Source organism: Gobio gobio (genome assembly GCF_949357685.1).
Source record: "Gobio gobio genome assembly, chromosome: 13".
In the NCBI taxonomy this organism is placed as follows: Eukaryota; Metazoa; Chordata; class Actinopteri; order Cypriniformes; family Gobionidae; genus Gobio; species Gobio gobio.
Window position 1 is genome coordinate 26,622,582 of NC_137106.1, and position 20,257 is coordinate 26,642,838.

General features: G+C 39.4%; 1 protein-coding gene across 11 annotated transcripts in view; it reads right to left on the bottom strand.

The window, feature by feature from the left end:
* Positions 1 to 716: 716 nt before the first annotated feature.
* The window catches only part of birc6 (baculoviral IAP repeat containing 6), a 143,420-nt gene continuing 123,879 nt past the window's right edge, over positions 717 to 20,257 (bottom strand). For all 11 annotated transcript variants that reach the window (XM_079833066.1, XM_079833063.1, XM_079833067.1 and 8 more), the window contains 7 exons: positions 18,365 to 18,475; positions 16,909 to 17,126; positions 14,495 to 14,656; positions 14,008 to 14,085; positions 13,185 to 13,373; positions 1,761 to 1,895; positions 717 to 1,663 (listed from right to left, as the gene is read on the bottom strand). In XM_079833066.1, coding sequence (XP_079689192.1) covers positions 1,484 to 1,663; positions 1,761 to 1,895; positions 13,185 to 13,373; positions 14,008 to 14,085; positions 14,495 to 14,656; positions 16,909 to 17,126; positions 18,365 to 18,475 — 1,073 coding nt within the window. In that variant the 3' untranslated portion in view covers positions 717 to 1,483. The remainder of the gene's footprint in view (positions 1,664 to 1,760; positions 1,896 to 13,184; positions 13,374 to 14,007; positions 14,086 to 14,494; positions 14,657 to 16,908; positions 17,127 to 18,364; positions 18,476 to 20,257) is intronic.

Genomic DNA, 20,257 nt, shown 5'->3' on the forward strand with positions numbered 1-20,257 from the left:
TTTGTTTCATATCAAAAGTAACAAAACACAAAGTTGAATTGCGATTTATTGGATCATGGGAGACCCACTACAATGTTGTTCATTCATCAACTGAAAACAGGATAATAGACTAATGACTTGTGAGGCAGTAAGTGACAGAACAGAAGGTAGCCTAATCATTCATCCCCATATATACATACGATTGGCTTCATCACTCTGTCTCCTCTCCACCAATCAGCTGGTGTGTGGTGGGCGTTCTGGCGCAATATGGCTGCCGTCGCATCATCCAGGTGAATGCTGCACATTGGTGGTGGTTGAGAAGATTCCCCCCTTCTATGTGAAGCACTTTGAGTGCCTAGAAAAGCGCTATATAAATTTTACAAATTATTATATTATTATATTTAGGGAAAATCTTGTGGCAACAGGGATTAGTGCAGTTTTTTGGTACATTTAAAATGACTTTCAATAGAATGCATTGAATATCAGTTAAAGTTAAAATTATGGAATATTATGATTCTAACTGTTGGACACAGTCAAGACGGTCAAGGCCTCCATATTCGTAGAATGTGCATATGCACTTTTTGCTTACTTCAAATGTTTAATTAATCTCATTGTCTAGTACATATTTTAGAAACTTTTACTTTTGTAAAGTGACAATGACTTAAAAACTGAACTAAAAACGGTGCGCATGTCACCACAATCTACAGAACCACATTAATTAGTATTTCCAAGCAAAGTAAAACAGGTTGCATTTATTAAACTTGCACTTAAAAGCAGAGAGAGGGCAAAAAATAAAACGTGCTATTGATCAGCCTGAACAAGAGCATCCAGTCATCAGAGGACTTCTGAACGTCCGTTTCAGGCTTTATTATTGAAGTGTACACAAGTCTGTAGAAACCAAAAGCACTGTCAGAGGGTCACCAGAGGATTGTGGGAACTCAAGAGTGGGTATGGGAGCGTGTTACATTTTTTCTTTTAAATAGTTCGCTTAAAGTATGACCAGTATATTCTCACTTACAAACTGTCCTTGCACTAACAGTCCAAAATAAAGAAAAAAACAAAACATTTGGTAAACATTCTCCACTAAAGGCAGTTCCCTTATATATACTGTGATTTCATCTTTCATTTTGTTTACATAAACAAGTTTAATAACATATCAATCAGTGGTTATTTAACAATTTGGGAAAATAAAGGAAAAAAAAGCACAAAACAAAGGTATACTCTTTTACAAGTAAATAAAAAGATCTTTTCCTGTCTCCTTTGTTTTCTTCAGGGCGCAGCATAGATTTCAGCGGTTCGTCTTGTGTCGGTGGGTGTTAGCGGAATCATTTCCTCGTATTTTCCTTGTTTTGTCTGTCCTCTCTTTTTATGCTATTACATAATTAGATTCTTACATACAAATATTGACAAAAAGATGGCTTAAATCACCAAAGCCATCCAGTCTTTTTTCAATATCAATGGATAGTCAAAGGCGGTGGGCGGGGCTTCAGGGGGAAGAGGGGGATCATAGCTGGCCGTCGCTACAGTGGGCGTCTGGGCTGTCCGTCTGCTTCTCTGCGTCCTGACCGGGCAGCTCTTTCACCATGAGCGAGGCGCTTTTCTCGGAAAACTCCTCCCCGTCCGGCTCCATGCCTTCAGGACAGGGAAGTTTCAACAACTCCTCTCTGAGCTGAGCTGTGTGCCTCTGCGAAAAAAACCACATGGAATCAGTTTCCAAAACACAACAAATGCACGATTTACAAACAATTTACATTTGTACGACTGTGAACACAGTGGTGTACCTTTAGTGCAGCTGCGTGATGAGACATGGTTCGGCCGACTCTCTTATCGCTGCTGTACTGCTGAATATCACAGATCCAGCCCTCGCACTGGGCCATGATCTCCGCTCGCTTCAGATAGAAGTGCCGATGGATCACCTGCACGCGCACACACACACACACACACACACACACACAAGGTTAGTGCACAAAAAAAACAGTGTTCTTGGAAAAGGGAATTGTATAACACTTCCTGTAGAGCCCATAAATCAAAACCCAAACATATCCAATTTTAGTAGCACTAGAAAACAAATCTGCTGATCTTGGGATTGAAACTCCAGTGACCTATTCGATTCATAAAGACCAGATGACCGATCGCACCACAGTCATTGCCTGTCCGCGCATGTTAATACAAACAAACTAAATGACCTTTTCGGTAACAAAGACCATCAGCAGGAAACTCTGAGCGCACACAGACACACACACTTCCTAGTAGTACTCTGAATCTGTCCAAAGGTGAAAGCTGACTCACACGTTCATTCTGCGTCTCCTAGATATTCCTCCTTTCCATCTCACTTTGTTTTCTAAACATGTCACACGGAGTCTATTAAAGAGGTGAGTAGTTAGTGTTAATATCACTCACATCTCCCAGATTTAAAGGTCCCATTCTTCGTGTTTTTTTGAAGCTTTGATTGTGTTTACAGTGTGCAATATAACATGTGTTCATGTTTCGCGTGTAAAAAAACACCGTATTTTTCACACTATTTACTTATCTGTATACCGCTGTTTCCACTGTCCTAAAAACGGCTGGTGATTTCCTTGTTCTATAAAGTCCCTCCTTCAGAAACACGTAACGAGTTCTGATTGTGCAAGCGGTTCCTGTGCTGTGATTCGACCACAGCTTAGCGCACGTGAAAGCGGTTCCTGTGTTGTAATTTGACAGCAGCTTAGCGCACGTTGGAAAGGTCACGCCTCTTAACGGAGAGATGTATGCGTTCAATAATCTCTACAGCGTCCCTGGGAAAGCCAAACAAAGGTGATTTGACTCCTGGATGAAAATAACAGCGTCTCGATGACATGGCGATAAACACACTCAACGCAACAGTTCCTTTTCTCCACGCGACCGTCCGCTTCTCCACGTGGGACAGCAACAAGACCGCGCCCCCTTTTTCGCGTTTCTTTGTGGGCGGAGGTTAGTCTGTTCTACTGCTCTACTGACGTAATTAAAGAAGGAAGTACCAGGATGTAGTCCAAGCCAGCCGTTCGCTGTAGGCTTTGAAAGGGAACTTCTTTTAAATAAAATATCTCGCTTGGCATTGAACTTTGAGCTTTATAATTTTACAGGTATTATTTATGCTCTAACAGCAACATTACACACTAACTAAAGTTTGAACAATGGAATCGCGAAGAAGGGGACCTTTAACTCTCAATCGTTTCCCCAGACGTCAGGAGTGGTTCTAAAAAATGTTTAAAAAAACAACAACCTTTGTACCACTTGAAAAGGATTTTTCAATGTGTATATGATAGTGGATATTAGTACATTTTAAAGTATTGTTATCTAAACAATGTATGCTCTTATCATTTAGTGTCATTTCAAGAACAAAGTCACAACATTATTAACGCAACTTTTTGAGAATAAAGTCAAAATCGCAAGAATAAAGTTGTGGCATTATAAGTTTAAAGGGGTCATTTGATGGTTCTAAAAATAATATTTTGTGTATTTTGTTTATGCAACGTGTTTACATGGTTTTAGGTAAAAAAAATGTTTTACACATACCATATATTATTGTTGCTCCTCTATGCCCCTCCTTTCTGAAACGCTTCAGTTTTAAGGCCTGTACACCACCTTGTGTACGAATTGTGACGTTTTTCACCCTAGGCGTTTTTTTTTTTTAAATGGCGCTTTTACGCCTGGCGTTTTGCGCGCTGGTGTGCAAACTCACATTGGCGCCCTTTGTTTAGTCACGAGGCGTTAAACGTCGACGATAAATGCGTGCGAAAATCATCCCGGTGAACAGGCCTTTACAAAGCTCTTCGTTCTGAAAAGCGTGGTGAGCTCTGATTGGCCAGCGATTCAGTGCATTGTGATTGGCATGAATACCTTAAGCGTGTGGCGGGAATGTCATGCTTCTTACCATATTTGGAACATCAGCTCCCAAAGCAATATTGACATAAACGACAAAGATGTAGAAAGAATCTCTGCTCTACCTGGTGCTAGAAACAGTCCTCCGAAAAATGCGCAGCACATAGTTGAATATTTGGGTTATACTGTTCTGGAAGAGTGTTGTAACTAAAGCTTAAACACGGTTTTGTAATTGTCCCCTCTTTTGGAAGGCCAAACAAAGTACTTTGCCTTTCACAACGAAAAACAGTGTCTTCACGAAATGGCGGCGCCGGCGACAACAATCCTACAGCGAGAATAAAAGTTACGCCTTCTTTCTTTCCGTATACATTTTGGTGGTTGTTATGAAACTCCCCCACATATGAAATGCCCCCACATACTGACGTAGATTGGTGTTGGTGTGTTTGAACGAAGCGTTTTAGGAAGGTGTGGCTGAGCCTTAACTTTTATAAAGAATATCTCTGAGCTTTGTAACTCTGCAGATCTTATGTACGCACAAACAGCTACATAACACACTAAAGAGTAAGGAAAACAAGAAATTGCATCATATGACCCCTTTAAAATTCTAATGGTACGTGAAAGTCAATGTTGAGAATACATTTGTAATGTTTTGAGAAATATTCATAATGCTTTTAGAGTAAAATCATTATTTTTCTAGAGTAAAGTCGTAATGTTAAAGAATAGATTTGTTTTGAAAAAAAGTCTTAAATGTTTTGAGAAAGCTGGAATGCTACGTGAACAAATTTGCAATGTTTTTCAAGAATATAGTTGAAATGTTTTGAGTATAAAGTCATGGTTTGCAAAAAAAGAATAAAGTTAGAATATTACAAGAATAAAGTTGATGTGTTGATAATATGCGTGTAATGTTCCTAGAATAAAATCAAAATGAGAACAAATTTGTAATATTTACTGAACAAACTCATAATGTTTGGGAAATAAATGTGTAATTTTTTTAGAACAAATATATGTTTTAACAAAAATTTATGATTTGTGTGATTATTCTCAAAAATCTTCTAAATGAATTGAAATCCAACTAAATTATTACATTTATGCATTTTGCATTTGGCAGACGCTTTTATCCAAAGCGACTTACAGTGCACTTATTACAGGGACAATCCCCCTGGAGCAACGTGGAGTAAAGTGCCTTGCTCAAGGACACACTGGTGGTGACCGCTGGGATAGAACCAGCAACCTTCTGCATATCAGTTAAGTGGTTTAACCCACTGGACCACCACCTCTCATATTACTATATACTATATTACTAATTAGTACTAACAACAATATAATTAGCAAAAGTACCATCATGTAATGATTAAAACATTAAATTCTGGAAACCTAAGATGCCACTTGTTTTTTTACTGTAAGTAACAAGATTCCAACAAAAAATACTCTTGAATCCACATCAAAAGATCTAGTGGGAAAAACAGCCTTATAAACAGCTTCTGGAAAATCCACCTGTTGTGTCTTCGCTAACACACACAATCTCCCAGGATTAAGACGTGCACTTTAACCTGCTTGCAAAAGCGAGACGCTGTTCGGATCAAACTTCTGGGGAGAAAAGACCGAGCGCAGGCGAGAGGGATTCAGGAATGAGTGCATGTGATAGATGGTCTTGCCAGTGTTGCCATGGAAACCCCGGTGGCCACTGCACATCACTCGCTGGCTCTGAGCTCAACCTCACCGGCTCAGATCACCGGCCTTACATCTCTCTCTCTTTTGCTGTCTCGCTTCATCCATCCTTCATAAATCTATCTTTCTCTCAAACACAAAAAGGTCAACCACCCAGACATGTGACTGTTACAGCCTCTCCCATAATGCCATGTTTGTTTCATATTCATTCAGTTCACAGAACATGTGTAATGATATTGGAGAGAGAGAGAGAGAGAGAGAGAGAGAAATGAAAAAGGGTTAGTAACAGAAATGCCATTTAAAAGAAAATGAAGATGAGCGTAGTTACGGTGTAAGGTTGTTGTGCAGGAGCGTGTGTGTGTGTTTCCTCTCCCTCTTCTGACGTCAACAGCCCACCATTTATTACCCTGCGTGACTGGCTCTTTGTGTGTGTGTGTGTGTGTGTGTGTGTGTGTGTGAGAGAGAGAGATAGCTACGTGTCCTACTATTTATTAAATCGCATATTTGTGTGAATCTGTGTGGATGTACTACACTCCAAAACACGGTTTCATATAATCCAATGGCAGAAGCAGCAGTAAAAATGTTTTACACAAATGTAATATAATTTATATGTGACCAGTGTATACCCATGTATGTGCTTAAGTATATATACTTGTACACAAGAATGTGTTTCTTATGTAATGATGAGTATGTATTGTATTGTAAGTATATGTTTTTTTCTGTATTGGTTTGGAAAAAAGGGGGGTGGGGGGCTTAAAGTAAATTAAAAAAACATTCCACACAAAAAAAAGTTTTAAAAAAATTAACTATTTTACTCAATATTTGTGTGTGCTACATATGTGCCTACAAATGCTGGTTTAAAATACTTAAAATTAATTCAGCACAAAAATAAGATACATTTTTTCTTGTAAAAAAAAATATTTTACCCCAAATTTGTGTGCTACGTACATGTGCCAACAAATGCTGATTTTAACACAAAAATAATTGATAAAAAAAACTATTTTACCCTAAATTTGTGTGTGCTACATAAGTGTGCCAACAAATGCTGATTTTAAATACTTAAAATTCATTCAACACAAGAATATTTTTCTTTTTAAAAAAATATTTTACCCAAAATCTGTGTGCTACATACATGTTCCTGCAAATGCTGATTTTAAATACTTAATTTATTTGATTAAAAAAAAACTATTTTAAGCTAAATGTGACATGCTGACACAAAGAATTGGCATGTTGGTATTTATAAATGTATTTTAATCACAAAATTTTACCCAACATTTGCTTGTGCTACATATTTGTGCCTGCAAGTCTAAACTATCATCAGAATCAACTATGAGAGGAGTTTCAATTATGAGGTTCTATCTTCTGTAAGGATGCTGCCTATTTAGGTAGTAGAAGGCAACTGACTAGGTTTGGGAAATTACCCTAAATGTCCATGTGTTTAGGCTATTTAAGATTCTGCTGCACTTATGTCTGACAAAACTAACTTCCATCTCCATATGGATGACGTCTCAGGTCTCTCTGACAGGAGCTGAAAGCAAACGTCTGAGGGGACAAATCCCTTTCTCAACACAACCGCTTCATCCTAAAGCTCCCACGATTCAAACTGCCCTCAATACCTTATATTCAGGCCCACACAGAGTCTACACATTTTATACATCCTCAGCTCCTTGCATGTTTGTTTATTAAAAATGTATTAAACAAGTTTCATTATATATTCAGTAACTAATATGACATTTAAATACTCCACATAACTATGCATATTCCATCTGTGCGATACATAATTCATCAGTAAGTATGAGTCCTGTACGAGCTTCTGTGTTACAGCAGTCGATGCCGAGTAGGCTTGGTTCTGCCCAAATGACAGCACCACAGCCTTTTATCCCTCCGAACAATGCTCTGGTTGCCATGGAAACAGCCTGTTTAGTGTCCACTGTGGGATACAGAGGTAATGTACCAGCCTCATAACTGCCTGAGGTGGCGAAGCAGCCGCTAGACATGACATCAAACTCACAAATACCAGCTGAAATACCCATGCTAGGAATGATGACATGGACGGATAATGCCAGTGTGACTTGAGATGCCACCGTAGTCTGATCTGGCTACTTCTACATGAGAAGCTCCTGATTTTGAGTAATCACTCATAAATACACACGCATGACCCGCATTCCTAGAGTTCAATGCATGCTTTTAGTCTGATCATGGAGTTCACGTTTGGTAATTAGATGAGTGCACACTTTTGGGTTAGCACATTCATGATTCCTATCCCTCGTTCAATAACTCAATATTTAACACTCATTTATATTCTGATTCAGGCAGCTCCTCCTATCTCTCTTTCTCTTTTCACTGAGCATATGGATGATTGTTATCTGGTGGTTGGGGCCATATCAAGGACAAAAGGAAATCAAAAAACAAAGGGGAGAAGATGAGAGGGTAGAGAGGAACATTATCTATCTAAAAGTGAAAAGAAAAAAAAGGTAGGGAAATTCAAAATATGCTGCTGACAGAGGACAAAAATCACCTCAGGTGTTTTTATATAGATGTGTGTGTGTGTGTGGTCAAAAGTTTACATACACCTTGCAGAATCTGCAAAATGTTAATAATTTCAACAAAATAAGAGGGATCATACAAAATGCATGTTATTTTTAATTTAGTACTGTTTAGGGATCGACCGATATGGATTTTTTAGTGCCGATGCCGATACCGATTTTTTTTCATCAGCCTTAGCCGATGATCGATACGGGCTGCCGATTTTCTTGAGCCGATATTTGGTGCCGATACTGCTTTTGCTCCCTCAATTTACAACATAAAAATGAGACAATGATCATGATGATAATTTAAAATTTACAATTTAAAAAAGGAACATTTATTGAACTAAAAAAAACTGTATTTAACAAATAGTAAAAACAGGTGAGGTAGAACAAGACAAAAAAGAGTTCAGTGGTGAAAATAAATTCTGAAAATAAATATTTAAGCATAAATAAAATAATTACACTATTGCACACAGTATCAACAAGCAAGCAGCATAATAAAGTGCACACTGACTGTACTATACTTAATTTTAAAACTATTTACAACCTAGTCATTTAATGGTTACACTCTAAAAAATGCTGGGTTAAAAATAACCCAAGTTGGTTTGAATATGGACTAACCGAGCAATTGGGTTGTTTTGACCCAGCGGTTGGGTAAAATGTTTGCTTAAAACAACCCAATTGCTGAGTTAAAACAACCCAATTGATGGGTTAGTCCATTTTCACCCAACTTGGGTTATTTTTAACCCAGCATTTTTTAGAGTGTAGGTGCACTTAACTTAATCTCTTGTAGAGCAACACCAGTGGTAATTCAGGAAAAAAATCTCCCAATGCTCCACTTGAAACTTGAGTCTTTCGACCTTTTACCATTGTGTCAATTCTCAATTGATTTTGATTAATATGCGCGAGGGAGGGAGAGCAAGACAGTTTGAAGACGGTGAGAGCTGCCTGTGGACGCCTGTCTGTAAATAATGCAGGGAAAAAAATATCGGCGAATGCAGCAGCCTTGTATCGGCCGATGCCGATACACTTAAAAATCGCAAATATCGGCCGGCCGATATATCGGTCTAACACTAGTACTGTTCTGAATAAGATATTTTACATAAAATGTTTGACCCTGTTCAGTCCAAAAATTGACCCAGTTCAAAAGTTTACATACCCTCGATTCTTAATACTGTGTTGTTACCTGGATGATCCACAGCTGTTTTTTTGTTTTTGTTTTGTGATGGTTGTTCATGAGTCCCTTGTTTGTCCTGAGCAGTTAAACTGCCCAATGTTCTTCAGTAAAATCCTCCAGGTCCCGCAAATACTGTGGTTTTCCAGCATCTTTTGCATTTTGAACCCTTTCCAGCTGTGACTGTACGATTTTGAGATCCATCTTTTCACACTGAGGACAATTGAGGGACTCAAACACAAACTATTGAAAAAGGGGAAAACATCCACTGATGCTCCAGAAGGAAACACAACGCATTAAGAGTGGAGGACCTTCATCCTGTTCAAAAGTTTTCACACGGGGGTGACCAGAATTTGCAAAAACTGGGGAATTTTTCTGAAGAACAGTTTAACAGTTCAAGACAAACAAGGGATTCATGAACAACTACTTCCATTAATGATTATGGAGGCTACATCTGTGAACCTCAATGCAGCAGAATTTTTTTGTAGTCTTCTCCAGATCTGTGTCTTGACCAGCAGTGGCTCCTGACTGTAAATTTAGGAAGGCCAGATTCTGGTTCTTAGCGCTTTCATGAAAAACAGGGACCCACTTTATATTAGGTGGCCTTAACTACTATGTACTAACATTTTAATTAATCATTTGATACAATGCACTTATTGTGTACATACATGTTTTTAAATTGTACATACATTTTAAAAAATACCTGCATGTAATTACATCTGTAATTAATTTCTGTAGTTACATTTGTAATTACACTGTTGACACATTATATATATATATATATATATATATATATATATCTATATCAGGGCTGTACAGTGCGACATATATGTCAAAAAAATCGGTCTGTGCGATGAATACATTTACCCCAGTAGCACGCGTGCGATACAGTTTAGCATGTGAGACAGAGCTCGTTTGAGTGAAGGGAGAATTTCTTTTGTGCTCCTGTGAGGTTAATCTAGGGCTGCACGATTGACTGAAATTAAACCAAAATCGAGATTTGTCTTTGTGAAATTATGAAAATCGCTTCAATTTTTAAATAAATAAATAAATGTATGTACAGATGAAGTGTAGCACTGTTCAGGGGTGGATCGATCGGTTCGCAATAAATGCTGCTCTATCTCTGCATGCACTGTGAGATAGAGTCATTGGCATTTTAGTTCAAAAAGCGGCACGGTTTGCATGAAAAATTGCTAATAAAAGCTGTCAATCGCGGGCTCGATGTGCACCGAACCCGAGACTCTGAAGGAGGTGGTGCTCGAACTGTCCCGCGATTCACGTGAATCGGACTCGGGTGCGCATTTGTTCAGGAAGAAACGTAACCTGCATATGTGTTTGAGCGTATTACAATGTATTTAGTTCAATAAAAACACATGTAAGGGATGATGGTGTTGATGATTTACCTCGGATACTAGTGTATTGGCGCATACCCGTGCAATCAGGGCAACAAATGAACTTCATGCGACGCACATACAGTAAACCCAAGAGTCGTTTACCCAGCTGTGCATAATAGCACCAAATTAATAAAAACAATATATTTACTGCAGTGTGTTTTCTATCATCCGCTGTGCACATTTTTGATGACGTAAGATGAACAAGTGCACCAGGGTTCGATTGAGTCAAGTTGAGTGTGAAACCAGACCAGCGCTGCGGGGGGCGCCGGGAACAATCGTGTTTGGACATGACCACAGCAAACGTGCCCAGTGTTAAAGCCCCCTTAATGTGTATTAGAAAAAAGCAACAACCTCTTTCCAAACTTGTAATGAGAAGCGTTTACAAACCTGTTGTCCAACAAAAGAGAACATTTAATCGAGTGTTTGAAATGACCTCCTTTTGTAATCTGACAGGCTTCACATCACAGAATGAGGCAGAAAGTATATTATTTTATAATATTCTGTAGTACAGTGATAGATTCGTGGTGTAGAGATGTGTACAGTACTTTTTTCCTTTCTCAGTGAGTACATAAGATAAGACAAAAATTAAGACATTACAGTCACATTTTTTTATCGTCATTTAATATTTTATTATAAAACCTTAGACCTTTCTAATGATTTATGTTTTCTGTAAAATATAATAATAATAATAATAATTGTTATTATTATTTTTATTCTTAAATATTTGTATTGTATAGCACTTTTTGCATTTTTCAGACATGGTAACAGATGTTTTGTACACGTGCTACAATTTTGTGGGCTGTGCTACAAAACTTTCAACCTCTGTAGCACCAGTGCTATGTGCAAAAAAAGTTAACGTACAGCCCTGTATATATAAATATTGTATTACAGTGAGGAAAATAAGTATTTGAACACCCTGCTATTTTGCAAGTTCTCCCATTTTTGATTTTGGCCCACTCCTCCACACAGATCTTCTCTAGATCAGTCAGGTTTCTGGCCTGTCGCTGAGAAACACGGAGTTTGAGCTCCCTCCAAAGATTCTCTATTGGGTTTAGGTCTGGAGACTGGCTAGGCCACGCCAGAACCTTGATATGCTTCTTACAGAGCCACTCCTTGGTTATCCTGGCTGTGTGCTTCGGGTCATTGTCATGTTGGAAGACCCAGCCACGACCCATTTTCAATGCTCTTAACTGAGGTTGTTCCCCAAAATCTCGCAATACATGGCCCCGGTCATCCTCTCCTTAATACAGTGCAGTCGCTCTGTCCCATGTGCAGAAAAACACCCCCAAAGCATGATGCTACCACCCCCATGCTTCACAGTAGGGATGGTGTTCTTGGGATGGTACTCATCATTCTTCTTCCTCCAAACACGTTTAGTGGAATTATGACCAAAAAGTTCTATTTTGGTCTCATCTGACCACATGACTTTCTCCCATTCCTCCTCTGGATCATCCAAATGGTCATTGGCAAACTTAAGACGGGCCTGGACATGTGCTGGTTTAAGCAGGGGAACCTTCCGTGCCATGCATGATTTCAAACCATGACGTCTTAGTGTATTACCAACAGTAACCTTGGAAACGGTGGTCCCAGCTCTTTTCAGGTCATTGACCAGCTCCTCCCGTGTAGTTCTGGACTGATTTCTCACCTTTCTTAGGATCATTGAGACCCCACGAGGTGAGATCTTGCATGGAGCCCCAGTCCGAGGGAGATTGACAGTCATGTTTAGCTTCTTCCATTTTCTAATGATTGCTCCAACAGTGGACCTTTTTCCACCAAGCTGCTTGGCAATTTCCCCGTAGCCCTTTCCAGCCTTGTGGAGGTGTACAATTTTGTCTCTAGTGTCTTTGGACAGCTCTTTGGTCTTGGACATGTTAGTTGTTGGATTCTTACTGATTGTATGGGGTGGACAGGTGTCTTTGTGCAGCTAACGACCTCAAACAGGTGCATCTGATTTAGGATAATAAATGGAGTGGAGGTGGACATTTTAAAGGCAGACTAACAGGTCTTTGAGGGTCAGAATTCTAGCTGATAGACAGGTGTTCAAATACTTATTTGCAGCTGTATCATACAAATAAATAGTAAAAAAATCATATGTTGTGATTTCTGTTTTTTTATTTTTTATTTTGAGGTAAAGATGATGACATTCTAAGGAGATCAAGTCTGGCAGCCCAGGTGTCTGAGACATTAACCTTTTGTCTTCATGCACTTCCTGACCATTTGGCATGACAAGATCAAGGCACAGCTGTGCCTTTGTCTCTATAATAATGTGAAGGTATGGGCGATCAGGGCTGGGGAAATGCCAGGAACGGGCTGATTCCTGCATTTGCATGCTTTGTTTAGATCGTCTCCACCTCTACTGTATGTATCCCTCCCCCTTGAATGTAAATAAACTACAAAGTAACACTCCTCTAGTTAGACTTGGATGACAACAGCGACGCACAGCGCGTGTCTCAATAAAGAGTAACTTCTGCTTGAAAAATATCACAACGTCTCCTGGTCTCTGCTTCGACAAGGAAAAAGGTTCCTACAATGCGTGAACCTTTGGCGCCCTTTCATGAGCTGACAAGTGTCCAAGTGTATTTGTGATGGATGACATCTAACCTCTTTAAAGCAGGGTGAAGGGTTGCGGATCTGTTCTAGCATGGCCCACTTGACGGTGGCCTGCCGGATGTTTCCGTCATACTCTCTGGAGCTCTGCGTTCCACTCGGTGTGCCCCGTGAACGCTCGTAACCGGGTTCGTTGAAGTATGGCTCAGCCACCAGGATCAGAGACTGGATTGATACCAGCACCTAAAATATATACACACACACAAAAACACACAAGTTAGAAATCCAGGGAGGAAAGACACACAGATCAAGTGGAAGAGGTAAAGAGTACACCGCTCTCTCTGACCAAAGCACTACTGTCCCACTGCCTGATTTAAATGTATTGATTGGCTGGACACTAACTGTAGGACTAATCAATGGAGACATTTCTATGAACTGCTGGCAGCAGTACACGAGCACAAGCGAGAGGAGGAGGAGGGGGGGGGGGCAGCGCCTGATCAGATCAATATTACAGGGGGAAACAGCTCCTCTGCCTATTATTTAGAGAGGTATGATGAAGGGGGAGAGGGAGGAGGGGCTGAGATGTGGGCAGATAATTACTGTAGGGAAACCTGGATGGGAATGTTGTAAATGCTTAATGGTCGATGTGTAGGTGACGATAATATGACTAAATGTTCTCCAAAAGTGATGAAATGAGAGGCAGCCTTTTCCAGCGTTACACCGCTTCAGATCAACCAAAAATAACCATCCTCACTTGTGCAATCGGTATTGGAAGTGAATCCTTCCTTACTAATGAGCATGAGCAGGAGAGACGAGGACAACTTTAAAAAACCCAAGGATTATAAGAGAAACTACAAACGAACGGGATTTGGCTCACCTGTAGAAAGCTAGAGGTCTGAGGGTTCCATTTCTCCTCAGGACGCCCGTGCCAGGTGTTCAGGATACTTAAACATACCTGGTTGTTCCCGAAGGGATGACCGCAAGAAGGGATGAAGAGGGAAAACAAATTAATGGTTAAAATAAACAATGATTAAAAGTCAAAGGAAGCTTATTAGTGATTGACCAATATTTGTAAGATTTGGCCTTTTTTTTTTTTTTAAATATAATAGTACAAATTAAATTCAAGCATAAATAAAATATAATAACATTATTTTTCTAATTTCAATTCAGTCAATATTTGGCCATTTTTGACATCGCCATGAGCTGTAAAACAAACTATATATATATATATATATATATATATATAAAAACTCGAAATATATATAAAAATATAACATTATTTTTATATTTACAACCTACTGTCTTAATTATCGGTATCTGCATTGGCCACTGATAAATAAGACAAAACAGGAAGTGACACTAACCTTGCCATCGTTGTAGAGGTTTGGATTAAAGCGGACGCTGTGGCCACCAGTGGTCTCTAGATTAACCAGAGGAGGGGAGTTTGGGTAATCTTGAGGGAAGTAGACGTCAAATTCAAAACAACCATTGGCATATGGTGTGTCTGCGGGCCCTGTTATCAACACCTGAGAGAAAAAGCATGAAAATATCCATTAAACACAGCAAGCCTCCATTCATTCAAAGGTGACACATATTAACATGAAAGCATTTTGTTGAACAGCACAGGAATGATTGTACATGTCTAAACCATGTCTATACAGAGAGCTAGGGAGGATGTTGTTCCGATACAGGCAGAGAGACGTTTTCTGCTTCCCAGAGACAGAGTGAGAGGGAGGCAGATCGGAGGACTGTAATGCCATCCAGTAAATCTCTCTCCACTGCAGGCGGTGGAGCTGCACTCAGGCGTTAAGACTGTTTTGACATGACCATTCAAACGCAACACTAAACACACACACAAAGCTGTGCTCACACAGCTCACAAGCTCAGTTTACTATTAATGTCCATTAAGATTGTATGAAGTGTGGAGGAAAATAAAAAGGCCTGGCCCACTGTTAGGGGTCAGTGTAAACAGACGGAGCAGTGAGTGACCACTCTGACTGGGGCTCCGCCTGTGGTCTGGCCTGCCCGAGACATAAAGCTCAAGACAGATACGTTGACATTTACACACATAGAGAGCAGCCCAGGTCAAAAACACATCTCAAATGTCCTTCGGAAGAGTGTGTGCACTCATATATGTGTGTGTTAGAGACCAAAGGACAGCAAGACAAGGAAGTGATTGCTGGGATTCATTGCGGTTCTTTTGTCATGGAGCAGAGATCGAAAGTCACAGTAAACAGCAGGGCTTGAGTCTGTCATGGTCTGCTCTCATAATTAGCACTGACATCCGATTCTTTAATTCATGTAATTAATCAATTCGAATTATACTAGTATATCAGATATAATCATACTATCAGACCTCCATGGATCGGACTTGTTTGTTCAGCACATCCCACAGATGCTCAATTGGATTGAGATCTGGGGAATTTGGAGGCCAAACTCGTTGTTGTGCTCCTCAAACCATTCTTGAACCATTTTTGCTTTGTGGCAGGGCACGTTATCCTGATGAAAGAGGCCACAGCCACCAGGGAATACTGTTTCCATGAAAGGGTGTACATGGTCTGCAACAATGCTTAGGTAGGTGGTACGTGTCAAAGTAACATCCACATGGATGGCAGGACCCAAGGTTTCCCAGCAGAACATTGCTCAAAGCATCACACTGCCTACGCCGGCTTGCCTTTTTCATATAGTGCATCCTGGTGCCATGTGTTCCCCAAGTAAGCGACCCAATGTTGCCGCTTTTGACAGTGGACAGGGGTCAGCATGGGCACCCTGACTAGTCTGCGGCTATGCAGCCCCATATGCAACAAACTGCGATGCACTGTGTATTCTGACACCTTTCTATCAGAACCAGCATTAACTTCTTGAGCAATTTGAGCTACAGTAGCTCGCCTGTTTGATCAGACCACACGGGCCAGCCTTTGCTCCCCATGTGCATCAATGAGCCCTGGCTGCCCATGACCATGTCGCCGGTTCACCACCATTCCTTCCTTGGACCAGTTTTTTTTATTTTTTATTCTTTATTTATTAGACATTTTATATTAACTATTTACAACAAAGCCCAATCCTTGAACCACTTTTGATAGATACTGACCACTGCAGACTGGGAACACCCCACAAGATCTGCAGTTTTGGAGATGCTCTGACCCAGTCGTCTACCACAATTTAACCCTTGTCAAACTCACTCAAATCCTTACGCTTGCTCATATTTCCTGCTTCTAACACATCAACTTTGAGGACAAAATGTTCACTTGCTCACTAACAGGAGCCGTGATGAAGAGATAATCAGTGTTATTCACTTCACTGTCATATGAAGATCGGTATATAAAATTGTAACATGAGTAATATATTTTAGCTTGTTTAAATGATCACTATATAGTTATTAAATATATCATTATGATCTATATATTTATTAAATATAATGCCATTAATCATGCTCATTCATCTGCATTTTGTCAAGTAAACAAAAGTAATCAAGTAAAATTTGTGTTATAATTCCTCCACAGAGTTTCAGTTATTTACAAATGCTTTGTGAATCAGTTTGACAATCAACAAAACAAACCAGTTTAAAAGCATGATTCATTTAAAATCTGACTTTGCTGCTAATAATGTAGTTAACTGCATGAATGCTTCTGGATTAAATCGTAGCCGTCTATATGAGATATATTCTGGACCAAAATTGGTGCTTTTACCCTAATTTGGCCTAAATCGATCTGTTGTACTAATCTACAACAATCTAAATAAAAGATTTTCAGTGGAGGGGCCGGGTGTGTCTTCATACCTTCATAATGTCGAGGCGTTCTTCATCGCAGCGGACAAATACACTTGAGGATGAGGAGAGAGGGAGGGAGGTGGAGAGCGTGACGGCCTCCTGTGCTAACCGCCGAGCACGAGCGGCACTGTTGGCATCGCTGGCATTCTTCACCTGAGACAGGTAATGGTAGTTCACCTTAAATACCAGCTTAGAGTCCTCATCGTCACACACCATCTCAAATGTGTCTGTGGAAGAGACCATACACGGAGAGTTAGTTATCAGCAGCCAAAAGGACAATACTAAACAATACAATAAGCCTGAAAGATATCAGATTCACGTTTTATCATATTTCCTCCAGAAACCGCTAAACTGAGTATTCTGAAGGGTCTGTTCTGTGTGAGCCAGTGCAGACCTGTTAACAGTCACGTCAGTTGAGATTACCTCATTCGTCTGAGGTTGGGCTAAATCATTTTTGGCAGAACAAAACTCTTGTCATCAATCAGAGCAAAGACAGATGAGAAATGACAATAAGAAAAGACATTCTACCAGCAAGATAACACAATCCTCCCCCATTTCAATTCAGATGCACTGTCCTCCTTCAAATATTTGGTGCAGGAAAATAAAAAAAAAAGCAGCTGAAGGGAAAACAGCAATTTCCATCCATTCACTAACTATGTATATGGTGCATATGCAGAAAAAAGGGTTTGTGATCGTAAGTTAATGAAAAGCTAATAATTAATTAAATCAAAAGAATGTTAAATAAATTAAAAAACACAAACAAAATATTCTAAAATAAAATCTTTTTAGTATGTAACATCAAATAACCATGAATATATTAATGTGTTAAATATTAATTTAAGATCTAAAAAAGGATTCACAAAAGTTTGTGAATCCCTTTAGATAAACCAACTGCAAATATCAAATGCATCAATATTAAAATTCTGACTGATACCGCTAAGTTGATCATGTTATGATCAGAAAACATAAATGGATAACATACACATTTTTTAAGCATTAAAAGATTCTAATGTACAGTATAAATTGTGTAATTTTTCATAAATAATATAAAATATTACAATATGATGTAAAATATTAATTTTGACATTTGTTATTAACAGGGTTACTAATTATTAGTGTTTTAAAGAATAATTTAAGTGAGAATTTGATGATGGCAAAGATAATCTAAATGTAAAAATAGAGGAAATGAGCAGAATCAATAGAATCTTTAATAATCGCTGATACTGATGACTTAAAAAATATTTGTCGATCACCAATATGAAAGCGATAACCCTTTCCTGCATCCCTAAAATTTTCGAAATATTGTACATTTTAAGCATTTAATAAAATGATTCAAATCATTGAATTTGAGTGTACAATGATTTTAATGATTCAATTCTATTATACATGCTCTCTAGATGTCTTATCAGCCAGTAAAAACTCAAATGTGACGAGCACTAGCAGAGACGTGTAGTTAGAGACTCACCAAATTGTAGCTTCTTCATTGCTGCTGTATATTTCTCCTCCATTGAACGCAAGATGGACAGCGGTTTGGGCCTTGCTGCTGCCTTCTTGGAGCTCTCTGCCATCTTCCTCTCTGAGAAACAGAAGACAGACACTTCAAAAAAAAGTGTGTGCATGTGTGTTTCACCCGAGGGAGTGTTTGAGTAGGTCACATCTTCCATCCTCTCATCTCTGAACAACCAACACATCCCTACCGGACGCAAAAGTAACCTGAAAGCGTCTATGTAGCTCTGTTATCAGTGAACAAAACATACTGCTAAGAAAAAAAGCCCACATTTTTGACTTGATAATTAAAGACTCCCAATGAGACGCATTTGACTGCAAATGTGCTACTTTGATAAATGACAATAAGCACGAAATGTCATGTTGTTACACAAATGAGTCGCTGCATTTCTGTTCCCCCAATTCAGATTGTTATCGAGACAGTGTCAGACTAATGACAACGACACCAGCAGACCATCACCACTCCGGTGGAGGCTGTTAGCGTTACAACACAATTAAACTCCCTATATTTAAGAGCTTTATGGCATTTCCGCCCATTCCACAGTGGGCGCAGACACATGTCCCTCCCCACACACATATGCTCCATGACAGCCAATCAAATTACCATTGCGTTTAACATGGCCGATAATGGCTGCGCTTTGGTATGAGCCACATAAAATCCAACCGACATCGATAGCTTCACTTACATTAACGCACGCAACTGATGGCGATATCGATATCGAACTACGAGAAACCACTCTCGACCAATCAGACACCCTGACTGCGCAGTCTCTGGCACTTTTAAAAAAAGATGGAGTACTAATTAAGCAGTTAAATGGGGTGGTAAGTGTAATGTCTCACTACTCTTATCATATGGATTTTCCTTATGGATGGTGACAGCCGCATTGATCCACCTCACCACGTTTAACGCCCCTTTCATTCACTCATCACAGAGAGAATGAGAGCAAGAGATACCCAAGGGAGGGTCTCTCATAGTTAGTAGATGTAGATGTATAGTAACGGAGGAAATTCCCGTAAACCTGAAGACCACAAGGGTTTCTGCCTAGGAACAAATGCTTAAATTTCCCTTAGCTCAGCCCTAGAGGACCTGAGAAATACCCAGTTTGCAAATGTGAATAAATGGATGCGTCTTCTCAAGAGCTATGAAGCCCAGGATTAAGAATTGTCATGGTCACATCAGTTTTTATGAGGTCAGTGTAAAGGGACTAAACTTGATCATACAATCTCCCTGTCTGAAAATACACCCTGGTAATGAATAAGGGCTGTTGGTTAAAACAGATTAAGTCTAGTCTGACAAACGAAACTGCCCAGCAAAACTGACTCTCCATGTAGAAGTCCTTTAGAGTACGCGATCAGGCTTTAGAGTTGAGAGCCTCTGGTGTGGCTCTGTGCTGAAGAGCCGTTTCTCTTTGGCTTATTTTGTCAGAGAAAACAGTCACTCCATGTCCCCCGGGGCTCTCAGATAAGCAAGGAGTGTGTCTTCAGCCTGTGAAATACGCACCATCACTCTCCTGTGACTAGCCATTTAGTTTTGTAAACACAAACTACCAATTTAGGGTTTGAGTCTCTTTTTGAAGTCTCTTATGCTCACCAAGGCTGCATTTATTTAATAAAAAATACAGTTAAATACATGTATTCCTGTGAAGACTGCTGAAAATTCAGCTTTCCAAACAGTGTCACATGATCTTTCAGAATTCATTTAAATATGCTGATTTCAGGATTCTTTGATAAATGGAACGTTTAAATGGACAGCATTTCTTTGAAATTGAATTTTTGTTGTTGTTGTCACTATTGATTAATATATTGTAATGCATGCTTGCAAAATAAATGTTTTATTCTCTTTAAAAAAAAA